Source organism: Prionailurus viverrinus, chromosome F1 (assembly GCF_022837055.1).
Source record: "Prionailurus viverrinus isolate Anna chromosome F1, UM_Priviv_1.0, whole genome shotgun sequence".
Taxonomy (NCBI): Eukaryota; Metazoa; Chordata; class Mammalia; order Carnivora; family Felidae; genus Prionailurus; species Prionailurus viverrinus.
Window position 1 is genome coordinate 14,760,324 of NC_062577.1, and position 21,952 is coordinate 14,782,275.

Sequence of the window (21,952 nt, forward strand, 5' to 3'; positions counted from 1 at the left end):
TCCATCTTCTGTGGGATTATTGAAACTAAACTGAGGTTTGAATCTTTCCTTTTCAAAGTTTTAGGACCAGTGAGATGCAAATAGAGTGCCCCCTTTGGAGGGAAAGAAATGGAAGTGAGGAATTAGACTGACTAGGAGTCTGATGATAGAAAGCAAGCATGTACCCCGAGTAAGTGGTTCTTCCTGAGCCGAAATTTCAGGGGAGGTTAAAAAAAAAAGAAGAAGAAGAAAATTGTTTTCATGGCCCAGGAATACATGCAAGTCTGGGTCAGGGGCTAGTCTACTTCAGCCTCCTCAGCTATGCGCATCTGCGGCTGCCAGGTTCCACTTTTTCTCCAGAGGAAAAGACAAAGAGGAACTCACAAACCCTTTCTCAACTGATGCTTTTAAATGAGCTCTTTGAAAAAGATTCCATAATGACCTAGTGTCCCATAATCTACAGCTCTGTTCCGAGATGGGATTTTTCAAAGTACAAACGGGATGAGGGTTGTTTGGTTTGGCACGGAGCTCACTGGCAACCTTGGGTTTTTAGGTTTGTCTGTGAAATAACAGTTTTCAGTGTGCAGAGAGCTGGTTGGTTTCCAGGGAAGAGGGTGGGAGGTGTCTTACCAGTTCACAAGCAGCTGAGTGGGGGCGCGGTGGGTTTAACTATTTGTGGAAGTTTGCTCTGCACTTCCTTGCTGCCATTTTTGTTCTTCTTTTACAATTCAACCTCCTGTGCAAATCAGTTTTCAGGTTTTCCTGAATCTTGGTTTGGTGTGAGTTCTTCTGGAAACCCCAAAGAGCTTGCTGTCCTCAACTCCCACCATGTTTCATAGTTATAGATGGTGGCTGGGGGTGGTGGTCGCCACCTCGTGGCCACACCTAGCAAGTCGCCCTCCTCCACTTAAATCCAGTCTAAAGGCAAGAGTTTTCCACAGATTTGTTCCCCCACCTTCGCCCTCCCCCCACTCTTATACCCACCTCCTTTACTCTCCAAAGAACTCTGGAGAATGTGAGTTACTCTGTAGGGAACTGTCTTTATCTGATGGGGAAATGCAAAAAGGAAAAGCTGTCTGGATCTTGGATCTAGTCATTGGTAGGTTTTATCCGTTTGTAAGTGCCTGTAATTAGGATTGGGATTAAATCCTTATCCTGCAGTTAAATAGCCTCTGGGCAGGGTCCAATTCTATTCCTTGAGGGTCCCTTGAGGGAAACTGGTATGCTTAGGTCAGTGCTTTGTGAGTATTGCTTACTGGACCCACCTTTGGGAAGAACACAAATGTGGAGGAATGAGATAAGCAGGAATCAGTGAGTAAAGTTAAGAAGCTTTCAGTTTAGTTGATCATGGGTCTTGGGGAGAGAACAGGGCACAGTGTCTCTTGAAAATGGTGAAAGCTCGTGAGAAAATCACTCAATTTAATAAAAGGAATCTATACATCCTTTTATAGGAGGTTGGGCGAGTTAATCTTTGAAGTCCCTTTCTTGCTTTAAAAGTTTTTGAAAAGAATTCAGGCAATGCTGCTGATACTATTTATAAAAATGTTCCATAGGGTAAAATGGTTATAATGAAAGGCAGCTTTTGGTTTCCACTGATACTTCTTGGCTTTCACCTGAATTGACCACACAAGGACTCATAAGCTCTTTGTTTCAGTTTCCTGGATGAGGTAGGCTGTACGGGCACCACCCAGGCCCCTGGGCTCTGCTTTTATGGACAAAATGAGTTCAGCCTCTTACTTGGCATTACCTCTTCTGAAAAATTTTTTCTTGTGTGTGTGTTTTATTTATGACTTCTAAACCAACCTTCCTTCCTTCCTTCCTTCCTTCCTCCCTCCCTCCCTCCCTCCCTCCCTCCCTTCCTCCCTTTCTCCCCTTCCTTCCTTCCTTCTCCCTCCATCCCTCCCTCTTTCTCCCCTTCCTTCCTCCCTCTTTCCCTTCCTTCCTTCCTTCCTTCTCCCTCCCTCCTTATTTCCTTCCTTCCTTCCTTCCTTCCTTCCTTCCTTCCATTCAGTAAAGCAAGGCTTCTGGTGAATTTTAATTACTTAATTGTGCTTTCTCATCAATGCCCAATTATACTTAGATTTTCAGATCAGACACTAGCATTACTGACTATCAAAACTGAAAAGGAAGTTAGTAGCCATTCTAGTCTAAGCTTTGATTCAACAGGAGAGGAAACAGAGGTCCAGAGAGAGAAAACAGCCTCCCTGATGTCACAGGGCCAACAAGATGGCCGGGGTGGACCTCTGCCTCAGCTCCCAGCTTCCTTTTGGCATGCTCCATACTATGGCCAGGTGTCCCACTCTCTAGCTGGATCTCATTTAACTTATGGGTTTCTTGAAAGGATTGTTTCTCCTTCCTCCTCCTCCTCCTCCTAGTTCTTTTTGAAGCCCCCGCCGAACTGAGAAATGGCGTCGTGACTTCCATTTCTCAGCACCGGGTTTGTCAGTCGGGTCTGTCACTCATGTCCGCACAGAGCAGCGCATGAGGCCTCGGAGGGCTGCTAAAGGAGAGCCTGACGCTGGTGGCAGCTGACTTCATCCTTAAGACACCAGGAGTGTGATCAGCAGCCCGAGGGGCTGTCCTTCCCTGGTGATCAGGGCTTGGTTACAGTGTAGTTGTTTCCATTAGCAAGATGCTAACTTTCAGGCTCTTCCAGCCACGGGCTGGGAAAGGAACAAGATGCCCTAGTTTGGCTGAATGCAGGCACTACAGGAAACAGAGCTGGGGCCTTGAGGAAAAGGAGAGGAAAGGGGGAAGGCAGCGAGGGCGCTGGGTGTGGATTTTGGCAGATGCTACAGGGATGGCTACAGCTGACATTTGATGTGGAGAAGTCGAGGGGTCATGGTTTGTAGAGCCTCCAGCTCTCTTGGGCTTAAAAATCAAATCATGGTAGTGAAGAGAAGCACATCTCATAACGTGGGAGGTGGGCCCACAGTCCTCCCCTTTTCACCTTTGGATTTCCAGATGTAATTTCCTCTGGCACTTTTCATTTTTCCTTTCAAAGGCAGAATAATAAAAGAAGATGGAGAGAGGCTTCTCATGATGTCAACTCATTAAAGGGGTCATTCCTATTTCCCGCGGGACCAAAATAGAGAACCCCCACCCCACCCCCACGCCGAATTTCACCTTTTTCCAGGAATTATCAGTCAGGGGAATGGCTGGCTGGTCCTATAACTTCTCCTTCTGACTCTTATTAAGCCACCCACATTAAGGTTGAGCCTGGCTGAAGATGGAAACGAGGTCTTCTGTTTGCAATTCAGGAAAAAAAAAAAAAAGGGTCCATGGCACATAGGACCAGAAATAAGAAAACAGAGCCAGGTAGGATCTGTGTTTCCCACGGGACCTGTAATCTCAAATGGCAGATGCCTTGATTTCTACTTCTTTTGTCCTTTCCTCACTGTGTGACTCCAAAGCACTAAATCTACAACCATCTCCCCCTTTCACCCACAAAGGAAGTTGCTGTCTGTCTGACCCGAGAGAGGGGGCAGTGACTTAAGACCCTCAGGGACACAGCCACTGTACAGCCCAGGGCCAGGTGTGGGCAATGCCTTGGGAACCAGAGTCCAGAGCAAACAGTGGCTGGGCTCGTGGGGCCGTGGGCGTCTAAGGGTCGGAGGGCAGTAGGCACATGATTGATTGGGGCTGGAAAAGAGGCCACTGATCTCAGAAGGTAATAGGACACTGGGCTGGTAAGAGTGTCAGAAAATGAGAATCTTTGGCCCATTAAAAAGAACTTGGGCTGTCGGGATGCAGTGAGACTCATCTGTTTCCTCTTACGGGGAGCTGTTGGCGGAGCTCTCGTGCCGAGGCTTCTGCCGTGGGCTGGTGAGAGAACCTGGCCATCCAAGGCAGTGACCAGAGCACAAATACCTGGAAGGGAAGGGCAACTCATAGGAGGGCAGGAAAAGAAGGCCCGTTGCCATAGCAATCTGACTCCAGGACTTGCCTTTAAATTGGTCTTTTAAAAAAATATTTCACACTTTCCCACCTTGGTGGGAAAAGAGGGGAAGGTTCCGGATGACTGGCTGGGAGGGAGAATGGAGGCCGAGGGCCAGGCCCGGGACAGCAGAAACCACGAGCAGCTGCGGCCTGCTTCCTCAAACACCCTTAACATGTTGCAAAGCACATTACTCTTACCCCCCACCCCTTGTTTCATATTATAAGATACAAACAGATGACAGAGAAGGTCAGCTGGCCCGCGGCCGCCCACTGCTCAGAACTGCAAGGACCGCCGTTTCCTCCCCGCCGTGAGACGGTGGCTGTAAGGGCGCATCTTCATTTCCACAAAAGGGATGGAGAGCTCGTGGCCTTTCCAATGGTACCAGTTGATACCCTGGGAAGGAGACAGATGAGCACGTCAGTCACCGCCTCCCTCCAGAGGGAGCACCCAGCTTGAAAAGGAGGAGAACAGCAGGAGCGGGGAATCCAAGATGTGGATTTAGCCATTTTTCATTAATGTGAAGCTTTGCGGTCCGGCTCCCTCATAAGGTCAAAAGAGCGGGGTCTCTTTCCAGCTTTTCTTTCTCAACATGCCTGTGGCCTGGGTGTTCATTAGGGCTGCCCTTCAGATCATTTCTTACTGCCAGCTCTAATGTTTTGGCTTTCAGGATTTACATGCACCAGTTATCAGTGTTGAATTTCAAAATCCCAATAGTATACAAGCATTTTGAAGAGAATAATTGTGTCTGACTGCTCACTCCTGATGGGACAGTCAGGCGGTTTCCACCTATGGTGACCCAGCATCTTGGTTTGCTCGGGGCTAAGGGGTTTCCCTCACCGCTGGCCTTTTGTTGCTAAAACTGGGAAAGTCCCAGTTGGTCCTGTTGGTCAACCCATCACTCTTCCCAGTCTGTGGACTTGTAGTCTCTAATGGGGAGGGATAGTCCAGTTTACCCTGGTGTTCTGATCTCTCCTTTCCTGGGACGCTTCTTAAGATGAAGTTGAGCCTGTAAGCCGTCCCTAAAATTGACAATCTCTCCATGGGATTGTTGGGATCATCTAGATGAGGAAACGAAATGGAATGTGACTGGTTGTCCAGGGCTTCTCTGGGTGAGTTCTAGCTCCTGAGTCCAGATGCTTTTCTTTCCCTCCACTGGAGTCTACTTTGTCCTTCCCTTATTCCAGGGCCTAGGTTATCTCCCTCTTCATGATAGTCCTTTCTCAAGACTATTTTTTTTGTTATAAAGGGAAATGTAACACCCAGTTGTGCATTTAGAACATAAAGCTTAGGGACAGTGGGTTCCGCAGCCCTGGGGCAGAGCCTCACCTACCTGACTGTGCCTGGACTCTCCATATTTCCCATTGAGGTTGGTCCGGTGGCAGTTCTTGTACCACCAGGCCCCCTTGTATGACATGGCGCAGTTGGTAACTGCAACATCATTGTCTCTGTCCTCTGTGGAGAAAGGGCGTCCCTGATGATAGCTGAGGGAGTCCCCTGTAAAAAAGATGTTTTTGTAAGGCTGTCTGATTTGTCACTCTTTTGTCAGCATTTTCTGGACGTTTGACCCACTCCCAACAAACCTAGCTTCCACTTAAGGGACTTTCCGTTCACCTCCTCCCCCATTTCTACCCATTTCCTCAGCCTGGCTGTACTGAACTCATACTCCCCCTTACCCCCTGGGTCAGCAACTCTCCATGCTGCTCTCTGCTACTCATTTCCTCATCCCTCTGACCTTCTACTAAGAGCTGTGTCCTCTCAGTTCACCTCACCACCCCTGTCTGTTTCCTCCAGGCCTGCACTGTATTCCTTTATCTTCACAGGAGATAGGCATGAGCCATGGTGACGCGACCAGTCTGGGTTACCACCATGCATCCATGGTGTGGCCTTCTCCGTGGTTTATTAGGCCTTGTCAACCCATATCCCAAACCCCACATGTGCCACAAAACATGATGCCACATGTAAACAGGGATCTCAGCAAGCTAGAATTCCTGTCCAGAGGAGAAAGCATGATGAGAAAATCTTCACCACGGCAGAGAAGTGGTTGGGAAAACCAGGGCTGTATCTTGGGGAAGAGCAGGTTCAATGGGAGACAAGGGCTGTGATCACTATCTCCAAATATCTCATGGGCTACTAAGTAAAAATAAATAAATAAAGTAAATGGCGGGGGGGGGGGGGATATGAGGATCAGTAGGTGGAGACTGAGAGGAGACATATTTTGGCTAAATATAGGAGGAAAAATTACCCAGCTATTGGAGCTGCTCACATATGGGACAGACTGCTTGGAGATGGGTTAAGATCTCTAGTCTTAGAGGTAAACAAAGGCTGGGTATTGTCTTGTTGGGATGTTGTGCAGGTGACTCATATGAACTGAGTAACTGAGGCAAAGGATCAAACTGTAATTAATCTATAACTATTGGCTGAACTTTTGGTGGGATTTATAGTTGGATATGTCGTGAAGGGGCTCATGTTATTGAATGGACATTATTGTAGATGCTTCTGAGTTCCCTTTAAGCTGCAAGAGACCATAGTTCTGGGTCATCTGTGGCATCTGAGTCCACACTCATGGTAGCCACTCAGTGCCTCGACTGCTTCCCACCACAGCTTAGCTCTTAGGGGATGATCTTTATTCTATGGGGAAGTTTGATCCTCTCAGGTCAGTTGGGTCACCAACTCAACATATCCTGTCTCTATCCCATCATTTTCATCTTCTCCTGCCAGTCTACAGGGGATCAGACTTTTTGTCCATTGAGAGATAATCCCACTGCCTGTAATTCATTCTTTCCCATTTCTTCTAGGTCCAGAGGAAGGCAAAAAATATTTCTTATTTTTTCTTTTTTTTTGCATATATATATTTATATATTTGCATATATATATATACATATATATTTAGCATTTTCAATTCCTTCAATAATAAATCATATTCATATCTTTTATCTTTAAAAATCCTTAGGGGGCACCTGGGTGGCTCAGTCAGTTAAGCGTCCGACTCTTGATTTTTGGCTCAGGTCATGATCTCACAGTTCGTGAATTGGAGCTCTGAATAACAGCATGCAGCCTGCTTGGGATTCTCTCTCTCTCTCTCTCTCTCTCTCTCTCTCTCTGCCCCTCTCCCACTCATGCACATGCATGCTTCTCTCTTTCTCTCCCTCTCTCTCTCAAAATAAAACATTAAAGAAATTAAAATTCTTGGATTAGTCCTATTGTCTAGTGACCCTTTCTTTACCATCAGTTCAACTCTGTTGCCTCTGTCCACCTCATCTTCTCATCTCCCTCTTGCTCCTCTGTAATCTAGAATCTGCCCTCACTGCTGTCCAGGAACAATTCTCTCCACCTTCCACTCTGGGGTCACCTGCCGCTGTCTGGGATAGATCCCAGCATTGGTCTTTGTCTCCTCCCCAGATCTGGCTCCCCTTCCCACTTCTGCCTTATACCCACCTCATGTATTCAATTCATTGTGTGAGTCTTGGTTTTTCTCTCTTAAACCACTGTTCAGATTTATACCTTTCTCTTAATTCCTGACATTAGTCAAGTCTCCTATTATCTCCTACCAAGATTAATGCACCAGCTCATGCCAGCTGGTGTCTGTTCTTCACTCAGATTTACTTCATCCAATTTATGGCTGTCACATTGATCTTCCTAGAAGCCCCCAAATCCCGAAGTCTCAGGACCTACCGGGACTCTCCCCTGCTCACCATAGTAAGAGGGCCCCCTTTTCTAAGGCCCTTCAGGGTCCAGCTTCACCCTACTCTCTACCAATCTTCTTTCTGTTCTTCCGAAGTCACACCTTCCCTGGGCAACAAGGACCTTCACGCCTGCCCTTCCTCCACGGTAACAGCTCCTTCCGTGACTTCTCTTCCAGGGTTTGCCTTCTCTGGACTGTTTCCCTCACCACTGGGGTCCCAGACAGATGTTGCTCCTTCTTAGGCCAATGAGCACCTAGTAAGCTGGAAGTGAGTACCATTTCTTTTGTGATTCTTTTTAAGGTTTTTTATTAAAAATGTTTTTAAGTTATTTATTTCAGCAATGTCTATACCCAACATGGGGCTCGAACTCACAACACTGAGATCAAGAGCTGGTGTCCCTTGTGGATCTTTTAAAAGAAATAGAGGGGCGCCTGGGTAGCTCAGTCAGTTAAGCGTCTGACTTCGGCTCAGGTCATGATCTTGCAGTTTGTGAGGTCGAGCCCTGCGTCAGGCTCTGTGCTGACAGCTTGCCCACAGCCTGGAGCCTGCTTCAGATTTTGTGTCTCCCCCTCTCTCTGCCCCTCCCATGCTCATGCTCTGTCTCTCTCTGTCTCTCAATAATAAATAAACATTAAAAAATTGTTTTAAAGAAATAGATGTTTAGTTCATGCAGAGGCCATGTCTTATGTTTCTCTTGGGTCCCCATAACTTGTACAATGAACATCTAGGGGTTGCTCAAAAACCTCTTATTGATAACTTGATTTGGAGTTTTCAGTTCTAATCTAGAGTCCTGATTAGAGACTTGGGTTTTTATAGCCTTGAGAAATGGGGACAAGAGAAGGGGCTAAACTTGGATTGGAAGACATGGGATGGGGTATTGCCAATAGGGCCAATAAAGTGAGCAGTAAGTCAAGATAAAGGCCAGGGGAATTGGGCAATGGTAAAAGCCAGAAAGAGAGGATGACCTCTTCCCCTCTGGAGACCTCTGGTCTAGACAAAGCAATTCTACCATTGGGTAGAGTTGCGCAGAGAAGCGGGCAGACTACGTAAGTGCGGGTTTTCATCTTTTGAGGAAAATGAACTGAATATTTGAAGGGAGGGCTCCCACTGTAATTAATTTTTGGTGATTGGCCAATTTGCCGGCAGGATTTTCCCGTGAGACGTGAGAGTACAATGTGGAGCAACAGTCCTGCCCCCCATGGGACCCAGTAGCAAGACAGAGCTGCAGGAAAGTCAGCGGTGGCTGGGCCGATGGAGGCAGAGAGAGGCAGAGGCCTGGAGCAGGTGAAGAGGGGGAGGAAGGTGGGACATGGGAGCAACCGGAAGGGGTTGCTTTCCTTCCTATGGGGAGGATAAGAGCTGCTTTTCTGCAGGTGCAATTCTACTCTTAGGGAGTGGATGGTATCAGATTTTTTTTGAAATGGTTTAGTCTGATGTCTTGTTTAGCACACTCCATTTCAATGGCGATTTTATGCCCAAAGTGTGGCAAATTGGAATTTTTGTTAGGGGCACTTCAGGCAGATCCGACTGACTGCCATTGGGAATAATCACCACTGTGAACAATAGCAAAGCGTGTCTTCCTGTGGAGTAACAATACCTGGCTGAGAAGAGAAATAATTGGACAGAGGCAGTAATTGGAAGGGCAACACCTTGCCGATTTGCTTAATTCCGAGAGGCATAAAAATGCTGCTAAAATTATACACTAGCATTTAGCCCTAAGATTGGAGTTAATGAAAGGACCAATAACTCCGTGTACCTAACAGTAGAATATTTGGCAAAACAGGTCTTATGAAATGTGCTATAATAGAACCCAGGAAACAGATTGGCAAAGCCTAAGAAGGAGACTGGATATTATGTTCTGATAAAACTATTAATGCAACAGAACTCATAGAGATGGTTGTTCTACTTAGTAGAGATGTCATAAAAATCTATATAGGAAACGTGACCGTGTACTTGGTTCTTGTGGAGGAATGAAAAGAAATGTGGCCAGCGAGGTTCATTCCAGTGCTCTTGTTTGCACCCGATGAAGGCAGGACTGCTGATAGGAGGGGGTCATCTCAGAACGTATGGAGGGATCTGCTTTGTCTCCATTAGTTGCAAGACGGTTTTCCTAGATGTCATCGTGGGGGGAATTTCTAGCCAGACAATAGCTGATTATGCTCTCATTGGATAAGAGCCCATATTGATTAATCTGGACAAGAAAAATAATCCTTTGCCCTCACATGGCACTTTTTTTCTTTTAAACTTTGAAAGTATTTTCACTGCATTGATAGCATTTTTTTTTTCCTGACTACTCTGTGCAGTAGGGCAGGCATCATTATTATGATTTTCCAGATGAGGAAACTGAAGTCCTTAGAAATTGGCTCTGGACAACCGGGACCGGCACCCGGGACTCCTGGCCCTCCGCCCTCACTGTGGCTAGCAGGGGATTCACACACGCCCTGGGGTCTGTCTGCTTGGGGGCCGGGGTACCTGCGGTGCCATTGTAGACTCCCAGGCGCAGTTTGTACAGGTTTCTGCCGTCCTCCACAGAGAACTTGTCATAGTAGGCGAAGGCGGCCTCCTGGCCGTCACGCATGTCCACACGCAGCTCGTAGCGGCCCTGGGATGTGATCCTGTGTATGTTATCCAGCCCTGGGGAGAAGAGCAGAGAACGCAGGGGCTTTGGAAAGGGGAGGGAGAATGGGACTGTGGCCTCAGACGGATGTTATAGAGGAGGAGGGGGAGCCCTCAGGCCTTCTCAGGTCATTTACCAAACAGATCTTGCTAGACTCAGAAATTTTTCCTGCAAAAAGACAAGCCCTGGTCTGCTGATGGGTTTCTACCACGGGTCAGCTCGGGGGTCCTCGCACCTTGTCTTGACCCAGTTACGGACAAACCTTGAGCTTCGGGACTCCTGGCCCCGTCCTCTTCCACCTTCTACTTCAAACCGTGTTGTTGGGTGAAAATGATAAAAGGCATTAATTACATGGGCTTAAATCCTTGGTGTGAGTGGTAGGGAGTCAGAGAAGGTGAAGAGAAGTAAAGAGACTGATCAGAGGAGTTCAGGACCGGCACTAGGGGACCAGGAGAGCCAGACATCTTACCATCGTCCAGTGGCCTGCAAAAGTGGTTCTGTTACCTTGCCCTTCCCTGTCTCAGCCTCCAGTCCTCCTGGGCTCCCCTGGTCAGCTCAGGGGATATAGCCATCTGCCCCCTGACCACAGTCCCTTTCTGTCTAATCTACCTGCTACAGCTTGCATTGCCCCCTCTGCACTGGTTTCTGGGTGGCTATGTTCCCCCATATGCTTCTCTTTGGGCTCTAAGCTTCCCAGGCCTTGGTCTGATGGATTCTCGTAAGGTGCAAACCTCTGTGAGCCCACATGCTCCACAGCAATGTTTTCTCATATATATTCCCTTGTCTGCTTGCCCTGGCTGGCTGTGCTCTGGGACTTTCTGGTTTTGACCCACCTGTCCAGACTTTGAACCACTCAGCTTGCACTGCTGGTGATGTCTGAGCCCTCCTGATTTCTATCTGCCTACTGAACCGAGGTCCTCTTGCTTGGCTGTCATATCTGATCTCTATCTATCACACACCATCATGAGAATGAAAGAATCGAGGGGATGGAAGGGAATTTAGACATTGCTTAGGTTTATCTCTTTGTGGAAAAGGAGGTTGAAATCCACACAGGCGAAATGATTGGCTGAGGGCCACCTGGATCTTTCTGCTTCCCTCTCCTCTTTGAGATTTAAAGCTTTACGTTGATTATAAGCTGAGGGCTGTTTGCTGGGGTGCTGACCCACAACCTACCCTAGACTCGTGCTTGTGTGGTGTAGTGGATCTTGGGTGTGCCTGCCCGGATGCCCTCAGTAGATGGTGGACCTATCCCCCAGCTGCTAGATGTCTTGGCTGGTAACAACTCACAGCTACCTTCTTCTTGGATAATAACACTTGACCAAACAGGAGTCACTTCCTCCTGGCAGCTACACTCTCCCTCCCCCCTGCCTTGAAGCAGACTTTCATTAATGCCTAATGTGGGGGTACAAAATGTCAGCCCCCTTGTCCTAGTGGGGACCGACTCTGAGAAGCAATTCATGTTCCAGCACTCATGCTCACCCGAGGACGAGACTGAAGATTGTCTGCCACCACAACCACAGTTTTGCGTATTTCCCCTGCTCTATCTTGCTTCCTCCGTTCCCCTGCCCCTAAGAGCACTCACCCAATAAATCACTTAAACAAGACTCCTTGTCTCTGGCTCTGCTTCTAGGGAACCCCACTTAAGATATAAACCATGGGTCACAGTTACCCTCAACCTGAGTATTGCTGCCAAACTATATCTCACCAGGCCATGCCTCTGTTCAAGAGCCCTCACTGGCTCCCTATTACCTATGGCATTAAGTCAAGACTTTTCTTCCCAGCCTTAGGTACCATAATGTGCCTTCATTCAACCCACCTAACCTCATTTTCTTCTTTCCCTGACCTGCACCTTTCCTCTCGGTGGATGGTTTCTTTACTCTTGCGTTTGCGTCTGTCAGAAGGATCCCTGCCTTACCTCTTTTTTTGTCCCCTTCCTTCCTGCTTCTTTTGACTCATCCATCGGCACCTCCTCCACACAGCTGACCCCTCCCCTGTCTGAGTATCTGTGGCCTTCTCCTTGGTACTTGGTGGGTTTATAGTGTTTCTCAGTGCGGGATGGCATTTCTCACCATATGAGAAATACTTTGGGAATAAGGGCTACTAAATAACCTTAAACATATAGGGAGAAAGGTATTTCCAAATTCTATTTCTTCCTTAATAGGTGAAGGAGGAACCTTAACTCTAATCCTAACCTTGACTCCCAGTCTCTGTTTGGTTCTAGTGCTTGGTGGTGAGCCCCCAACACTTTTTAATCTTTGTTTGTACCACACCCAGCAGCATCAGCCTTGAGGGCCCCGTATTTAACTGTCATTTAATCATATTAATATTGTTTCCTTTTCGTTGTGTTAATGTTTAAGTCTCCTTTTTATTTTGGCACATGATAACTAGCTTGCCATTTTGGGCAATGCTATTAAGTTTCTTCCCCCAAACAGTAGATTTAACTAAATAAAGCAAGCGATACAGAGGGAACTTAAGTGTGTGGTAGTTTAGCTACTTCACAGATTATGCAAGAATTGTGGAAGCGGTGTTAAGTGCCTGAGGTCTGGGGAACACGAGCCCTGTCTGCCGAGCCCACGGATTTGTGTGCATTGCACTGGCCTCCCAAACTGTATGGAAACTTCTAGAAGGTAAAAATACTTGTCTCTCAATGTTCTTACGTTGTAGTTTTATTACCTACATCAGCAAACATAGATCTGGGCATCTAATAGGTACTCAATAAATTCTTATCATTAATTGACTGATTGATACCTATACATTAAGTACCTACTCTCTCAGCCACCATAACAGGCAATGAATGGGATTAAAAGAGGACTATGATGTGGTCCTAGTCCTGAAAGAACTTTACACAGTATAGTCAAGAGAGACAGAGAGGAAAATGGACACTGTGCTTTGGGCCCACAGAAGAGGGAGTGGATGGGGGTAGGGGTGGGGAGAGGGGTGGGGTGCCTAGTGTCGGGGAGCAGTCTCTGGAGGTAGATTAGAGAGGGCCTTGACCTTAGCTAAGGTGTTTGGCTTTCACCTGGTGGTGATGAGTCATTGAAAGGGTTTACAAATGAGGTTAACCACTGCTCAGATTTTGGGTGAGGGAGCCGGCCATGTGACGATGGAAGGGCAGGGAGGTCGGGTGGGGGGCTGTCATGCGAGCAGCCAGGAGAAAGACAGTGAGGCCCCGTGAGACGGTGATGGGGACACAGAAAGGAGACCACAGCTGTGGAACCCGGTTGTTTGCCTGTCCCCCTGCCTTCCCGTACACATCACTGTGAAAATCTAACCAAGCGGGAGATGGAGGCAATAGATGGGCCACTTTCTGGGATTGGCACCGCGGCCAGCTGCGTGGATGGGGTGCGGATTCACCTTCACACACCGGTTTGGTTCTCAATCTACGCCTCCTGCTTGTGTCAGACCCCTGGGAGATTGCAGGTCACTTCCAATGCCACTCTCATGTTTTCCCTTCCCTCACCAAGTCAGGTGATCACATTCCTCCAGGGAGCTGGGGCAGGGCAACCGCCTCGGTTCTCTCCTGACCGGCAGGCTGGCCCACCAGCTCCTGGCTTCTGAGAGGTGACCGGCAGGCTCGCTGTGTCCCCTGCCCCCTCCCCCACCAGGTGGCTTACTTCCTCTGTAGTTGCCTCATGTCAAGACCCATCAGCATAAGAGACTATTAATGAGGATGGGAAGAGACAGAGCAAAGAGGAAAACACCACAATAAGATAAAAACAGATCAATAGTGGAGCCAAACAGAGCAAGAGGTACTGAAAGCAATTCACGAGCTGTCAGCTTCTCAACAGCCACGGCGTTTCCGATAATCCCAGACGGACACACAAAGGAGAGAGATGGACGAGAAGCCAGAGCAGGGCTCCGAGGGAAAGCGCAAAGGAGGATTACCCAGCCAAAACTCATCCTCCAGGTTCCCGAAGCCAACACGGTACTCAGCCCATTTCCGGAAAAAATCGGTTTGGCCATTCTGCCGTCTCTGGAATACCTGTGAGGGAGAAAGGGGGGGAAAATGATACTAAGAAAAGAAACTCTCAAGAGTAAAACTGCTATAACCGAGTTTTGTATCTGCTGCGACAAAGACGCTCAGATGAAGAGCACTGCAGTACAGAGCCCGGTGTTGGCACAGCACTCTTGTTGGACGTACTGGGAGCTCTTCTTCTGAAGTGCAGAGGCCCCTGATGAATAGGCCAGGGTGTGATGTTGACACTAATTTGCACCCCTGCGATACACAAGGGACTCAGGATACATATCAAGCCCCCAGATAGGCAAGGGAAACAGGCTTGGCTCTCCAATTAATCTTTTTGCGGCAGAGTGTAGAGGAAAGCATTTCGCACCCAAAGAACGGGACCAACTTCAAATCAGCTAGTAACTGTCATCATCCCATTGCAGGCAAAGCAACAACATATCGTTCACTTTCCGAGCTGTTTAAGTGCTAATTTCATTTAACCTCCAATGCATCAGCCTCGGCTTCAATTTCCAATTATGCTTTAAGAAGGAGGCACAAATATGTCAGAAACATAAAAGAAAATGTCTCCCTAGAGTAGCTTATGAGCACAGCCACCATTTAACTCCATTAAAAAACTATCCATTCTGCACCAAGAAAAATCCAGTGCTGTGTGTTAGCAGCCGAAGGTGGGGAGAGGGCGGGGCGGGGGGGGGGGGTGGTTTGGGGAGGGGGCCCTGTGAGCACGCAGGGACTGAGCTAATGCTGGGCTGCTTTAGGGCCAGGTTGTGGGAACTCTCCCATCCGTCTTATGGTGAGCTGCACTGATAGGTGGGGACATCTGTGAGGCTGTCCTTTGTCTTCTCTTGGTGTTACCCTAGTAGACTCGGAAGGAGGGTGTCTGGCTTTTCCTGAACACTGGTGCTTCTTGAAGGCTGTGACAGCTCTGGGGAAGAACCAGGGAGGCCAAGGAAGGGTGGGGCAGGGGAGGCCTTTGTAACTAGAGCCGGCTATCTAGGCTCCGCCCCTCATCTGCCCCTCCATTTACTCTTCCCATAGACCTCCCCATTGAGGCTCCCCTGCTCCTGCAGAGGTCCCTTCTCCTACAGAGGAACCACCCCTTCTTTTCCTACAGCCTACAGCAGGCGAGACCCTTGGACTTATCTGACCACTACTCCCTTTCCCCGGCACTCTGGAACCATATTCCTGGGGCTCCTACACTGGGTCAGGTCACTGCAGTCTGCGGCCTCAATATCTTCTTCCTTCCAGTGCTTGGCCAAACCTATGCCTGGGCTACTGAGCAAGGGCCCAGAGGCAACAAAGAGCCCCAAGATGGACAGGTGAGGGGTGGATGAAGAATGGCCAGAGGATGGTGAAATTTGGATCCGTAGGCGCTGATCCAGATAGATGAGACACCAAGGATGTTTGTGTACGTGGAGAACAGCCACATGTACTTACAATCCAGCCACCCCCATCGGTGGTCATATCGCAGTACACCTGTAACTTCCGGCTTAGCTCTCCATTGAGGAAGATGGTGTAAACCCCACTCAGAGTGTCTCCATTCATCAAATGCTGGGCACAGTCTTGAGGATGAGGAAACACCCGGCCCCCTGCATAGGAAAAGAGGCAATTTCCAGAAAGGGTCCTTTCTCCTACTATGCATAATGGACCCTTGGGTTGGAGACGGTTGTGGAGGGCCTCTTGGCACTTTGTCAAGAGCTGTAAGAAATCCTCGCTGAATCTCAAACAGTGTGTGGGAACCCTGCATCATCCTGCATCCCCCCTCTTTAACTGATGTCGGATTTATTAAACAACATACAGTTTTATGGGATCTGAGGGCCAAAGATCTGGATTCACGGTCTCGCTCTTTCACTTACCTATTTGTTTGGCTTTAGGCAGATGGCCTGACTTCCCTGGGTATCAGTTTTCTTGTCAGTAAAATGGGGATAATAAAAATATCTCCCCCCCCCCCCCCCTTAAGAGTGAATGTGTGTTAATGTAGCTAGTGGGGTTACTCAGGTGCTGATTACAGATGCACGGGCCACAGGAAATCACTGTAGAGCCCACCTTTCAAAAGGATGAGAGGCAGTAAGCAAAACCTTCTGCCATCCTCACACCAGCATGAAGAAATGCCCGAACAAGCTCTGCGTTAACAAGATGGATCTCTACTCCTCAAGCAAAATAATCTCCTGATTGGACTAAACAATCAAATGGCCATGTTTTACAGTTCAGTGTTAAGTTTGAGGAAAGGGCAGGGGAGACAAATCACTGCTCATCTTTCAGAGAGAACAGCCCAATTTGTAGGACAATATCTAATTAGCTGAAAGAGAAGCTTAAATCATGTATCTTGAAGAGCTTAGCTTCAGGGCAAATTTTAATGCTTAGCAGACAAGCCAAGAAGCCGAGATCCCACCGGAGGAGATTTCTGGACTGAAGGAGTGGATAGGGCAAGCACAGGGAAGAGCGTGCCGCGTAAGGAAAAGTGGTTCTGGTGCTCTGTAAATACAATGATGTTCAGGGTCAATGGAGTGCAGTTGATGTGGTTTTGCATCCTTGAAATGTAGCAGTTATGAGGAGTCTGGGTAGGGACCTCACGTATCACTCACTACCGTGTCCCCTAGTGGCGGGTTCGGTGCACTACAGGTGTGACAGAGGGCCACTTGGAGTCAGCTGGGTGGTCAGAGCAAGTGGACAGCATAATGCCACACAGGGAAGGTGATGTAATATCCTCACTGAACACTCTGGTCATCTAAGGCTCCTGTCACAGATCATCTGTGAAGCATCCTGTGTTAGGAAGAGGTCACTGGGATTCAGTGGGTGTGCTAACTCCTAGCACAGGAACTGTCCAGCTTGCTGTCATACCATGGTCAAGGGGCACCGCCATTTAAGGTAGTTTAGAACAAGGAGACTTCCTCCTTCAGACACATTTGTACCAGGGAGTAACAATACATTTCTATAAAACTTATACATGACAAAGTGCGTTTTATTTCTATTTTATTCTTGCAAGAAACTTGGAGAGAAAGGCTGATTGTTATAGATCAAATGGATTGTTATTTTTCAGACAAAGAAACTGTACTCAGGAAGATCACACAACTTCCACTGGTCGTGTGAACTCAAGCGTTGAGACCCCAAGTCAAATACTCCCTACAGTTGACTAAATGGAATGTCACATAGGCATACAGTTCACATGATCTACATCTATCCATACAGCAAAGGATTAATTGATGTCTGTATTTATCTTATAAACATATAAAGCCCCAAAGGTTAAAGTTACCTCGGGAAGTTCTATGTTCAAATTAAACATATTTATCCCCCAAACTGATTTTCTTAAATAGCTGAGGAAAAGCTCTTAACTTTCGTCTCCAGCATGTCTTAGAGCCTGATTGGAGTTCTTGACTCCACATATTTCTAGAGGTTACAATTATGTTTCAGGGGACAGGTGTAAGTGAGCACTTCCCCTCTCCCTGTTGCTTCGGGAGCACTGTGATTATGTCTTGGCTTCTGGGCCTTTCTCCACCTGGTCTCTGCAGCAACCAGCCTGTCTTCCTTCCCTTCTCCACTCTTCCCTCATTGCCTGACTTTCTTGCTTGAGAAGATCAGCACAGAATGTTCTTGGCCATCAGCTCGCTCCTACCTCATGTGTTAAATAATCCTTTTTCCCTGGGGCTCAGTCGGTTAAGCATCCGACTTCTGCTCAGGTCATGATCTCACAGTTTGTGGGTTTGTGGGTTCGAGCCCCACGTCACGCCCTGTGCTAACAGCTCAGAGCCTGAAGCATGCTTCTGTTTCTGTGTCTCCCTTGCTTTCTGCCCCACCCCCGCTCATGCTCTGTCTCTCTCAAAAATAATAAACATTAAACATTTTTTAATAAAATAAAATAAAATAAAATAAAATAAAATAAAATAAAATAAAATAAAAATAGTTCTTTTCCCCTAATCAACTTAGCTCCTTAAAGGGGCCAGAACTCCCAATTTTTTGCCAATATCCAATGTGTCCCCAACAGAACATCTTCCCCTAACCCTCATACAAATACACATCTAAAATAGAACCAAACTTCGGGATAGGTAAATAAATGATGTTATACAGGTTTCTTCACCTTGATGATGTTGATTATTTAATATTTGTTAATACTAAAGTTAGTGATACTTTAAAAAGGCTCAAACACATTAGTTGCTTTAAAGGTAGATCTACCAAAAATAAATATAGTGAACTGAGATGAATTTTCCCTGGAGAAGTTTTGAAACATCTGAAAGACTGTCATATAAAAAAGGGTTTCATGTTTTTTAAGTCAGAAAATGGGAATAAAATCAACTTGAGAAAACGTGGATTTAAGCGGTCTCAAAAGTTTAGAAGAGATGAAACTCACAGATTGTCCCCTGGGAGAAGAAGGGCTGTATTTTCTTCCTCCTGGGCCCCCATCCTGGGCTGGATGGTGGAGGTGCTCACCAAATGTGTTTGGGGCTAATGCATAGTTGCTGGGTTCCCTTGTCTTACTGTTGACAAATTGCAAGGCCACCTGGTTGTTTCTAGATTCGTCATAGTCTGTGGCATTAATGGAAGACAATCAACAAGCATTGTGCAACGACTAGGGTTTTCTTGGGGTTTGGAGAAGACAACTCTACCACGAAACCACTCCTCTTCACCTTCTCTGGCTGTCAATATTGCCAGAGTTTTGCCTCATATCACTAGTCCTTGATCAAGTCATTATTCTTTTTCACCAGATGAGAGGAGGCAGAGGCTCACTAATTGTTCCCAAGTGGGCACTTCATTGAAATCTAGATTCCTGGGTTCTGCAGCAGATGAACTGAATCAGAATATTAGGGGGTGGCAGGGGATCAGTGTCTTACCAGATCTCCTCAGATGAGTCTGAGGAACAGCTGGATTTGAACTCCACTCTTTCTCGGGTACATTTTCCTCTTAGAGAGACCAAGAGATGGAGTTGGTAAGCTACACTGTGTCCCCTAGGGGCCTGGCAGTCTTCTTTCTCTGCCTAGATCCTATGCTCTAGTGACTAGACTGAGTGTTTCAGTCTCTTCCTCCCTCCCTCCCTCTTTCCTTCCCCATCTTTCCCAGTAGGTATGTCTTGAGCAGGCCAGTCCCAAGGTTTAGGCTGGGTGGCCTGGCAAAGAGAGGGAATAAGAGATGCAATTTATCCTTGAGTTTAAGCCTTGTGTTCCAGTTTTTTTTTTTTTTTTTTTTTTTTTCTATTAAGCTCTGTGTCGGGGGTTGTTAGACCTTGGCTTAGCTGATTTTAAAGAATGCACTGAGGGGCACCTGAGTGGCTCAGTCGGTTGAGCATCCGACTTCGGCTCAGGTCATGATCTCATGTTTTGTGGGTTCCAGCCCCACATCAGGTTCTGTGCTGACAGCTCGGAGCCTGGAGCCTGCTTCAGATTCAGTTTCCCTCCTCTCCCTGCTCCTCCCCCACTTTCACTCTGTCTGTCATTCTCACAAAAATAAATAAACATTTAAAAAAATTGAAAAAGAGGAATGCACTGATTTCTGCTCTGCTGTGTTCCTTGCATGTATACTGTGGTTTTATACATTCTTAGGAGATTGTCAGGACAGATTTCAGGCATCTCTAGATGTCATGCCATTTAATATCATCAGAAACTCACCTTTGACCCTAACATAGATCGTTCCAGTGATCTTTCCAAGGCAGAAATTTTAGGACCAAAACTTTTGTTCCCTGAGGTACAATAACTGAGGCCTGGCTTCACAAAGAGCCTTTTTTTCCTTTCTTTCTTTCAAAGCACAAGCTGCAGTGATTACCAAGTTAAGAGGAAAGCAATGCCAAGTGATCGGTACACTGGGATGTCTCTTGGTTAAGTGTTTGTAGGTGTAATTGTGAGATCAACAGGATTGGGGCACTCACCGGAAGAATTGCTAAGAAATTGGTTTGTGTTGGGTGTCCGAAGGCTGAGTGCTGAGTGGGGTGAAGTGAGCTACGTGACATACAGCACAATCAGACAACCCCCAGCTGGCTGGGAGTGAAGGAAGAGACTTTTTCTCTCCCTGCCCTGTCCCTTACTTGTTTTCCACTCTTGGATGCCATCTTTAAAAGAGTCAGAGTAGATGGCTTTGGAGAGCATCTGCCTACTCATATGACCTTAGCATCCGGACCAAAGCCATGATGCCAGTGGTTCCTTCTGAGGACAGCCTCATCAGGTGTCTGTGTAACTACACAGCAAAGTGTGCTGCTCCACAGAAGCACAGGTGGCTGCCTCTGGCCACCAGCACTTAGACTGTTCTTCCCAGAAGTGGGTTTCTGGTTGGCAGGTTTGTGGAGGGTAGTCTGAGGTCATGGACAGGGCAAAGTTACCTGTTCAGCACACATGGGCTATGAAAACCTACCACCTTAGCCTCCTTAATAGCATCTTCTAATCTATTACTTGCTTATTCTTTTATATATTCATCCAACAAACATATAAGGGGCATCTGTTGAGTTCTAAATGTTGTGCTAAAAGATGGGAATATGAAGAATAAAAGGACGCAGTCCCATCTTTCAGGTTTCTCACACTGTGGTGGGAGAAACCAACAAATATAACCCCAAGCTCTAAGTGCTCTGGGGAAGAGGTAAATATAGAGAGTTATCAAACATGGAGGTGGGCATTCAATGAAGCTTGGGGCTGATGAAGATAAGGGGAGCGGTAGAGCCTGGGATGTGGCAGGATTAGCAAGTGCTACTGAGAAAGTACTTCTTAGTTTAGGAACTGATGCAGAAATTAGCTACAGATTGGTGGGAGAAGGGTGTCCCAGGTCTGTACAAAAAGTATGGCTTATTTGGGAAACTGCAAAGTTAGCCAGGAGCTGGTCTGAGTGGATGAGTGAGAGCTTCAGGGAGGTAAACAGGGACTGGATCATGGCATTTAAGGAGCTGAACTATCTTGGTCAGGTGATAGAATGAAGAGACCATTGATGGACTTTAAGCTCAAGTTTTTAGAAAGATCGTTCTTACTGTGGGGTGAAGAATGAATTAGATTGGGGTGAGACTGGAGTTAAGACCCAATTCAAGAGGGAATCTGGGAGGAGAAGGGACAAAAGTCTTTAAGGGTATAATAGGAATGGAGAATCAACTGAACAATAGATAACTTGGATACCTTCACCTGAAGCAGAGTTGCTGAGGAAGGTCCTCAAGCTCTGCAGACCGTCTGCCTCTACCCACCATGGGCAAACCCAGTAGGCTTCCAAATCTTCTTTTCAAAGATAAGCTGAAAGTACTCTCACAGAGCAATATTCTGACATAATTTGCCTTATTCTGTGGATTCACTTATATCAGGAAACCCAGTTCCATGGCAGATGAGTTGATCACAGACTAGCAGCTGTCAGCCTCTGTGGCTCTTGATTGGACCTCGAAAGGAGAGGGCTGGATCATGGTAATGCCTCCTGTCTGGTCTTTTCCTGCCATTCTGACCCTACTTATATCTACTCTCCATTTTTAATGAGTGCTTTTTTAAAAATAATGTAAATGTGATCCTATCTCATCCTATCTCTCTCTTGCCAAATAACCTCCAATGGCTTCTTCAGTGCAATGGCTCCAATTGAAATAGCTTCTTGCATTTAGAAGAAAATCCAAAATCCTTACCTTGGCCTACAAAGCCCTGTATGCTCTGGCTCTGCCTTGGATTTCACACCCTCTCTTGCTGGCTTTCTTCTAATCTGCTGAACATACCAAACTTATTCCTCCTTTGGGGTATAGTAATTACTCTTACTAGGTGTGGAATGCTCTTCTTTGTGTAATTTGTTCTCATCATTTAAGCCCTGGCTCAAATATCTCAGTTCAAAGGGAGGCC

At 46.9% G+C, this 21,952-nt stretch overlaps 1 protein-coding gene across 1 annotated transcript in view; it reads right to left on the minus strand.

Moving 5' to 3' along the window:
- Nucleotides 1-4,192: 4,192 nt before the first annotated feature.
- TNR (tenascin R) overlaps nt 4,193-21,952 on the minus strand; it is an 82,607-nt gene continuing 64,847 nt past the window's right edge. The window contains exons 17-21 of the mRNA XM_047840799.1: nt 15,618-15,769; nt 14,105-14,201; nt 10,075-10,236; nt 5,250-5,413; nt 4,193-4,312 (exon numbers count right to left, since the gene is read on the minus strand). Coding sequence (XP_047696755.1) covers nt 4,193-4,312; nt 5,250-5,413; nt 10,075-10,236; nt 14,105-14,201; nt 15,618-15,769 — 695 coding nt within the window. The remainder of the gene's footprint in view (nt 4,313-5,249; nt 5,414-10,074; nt 10,237-14,104; nt 14,202-15,617; nt 15,770-21,952) is intronic.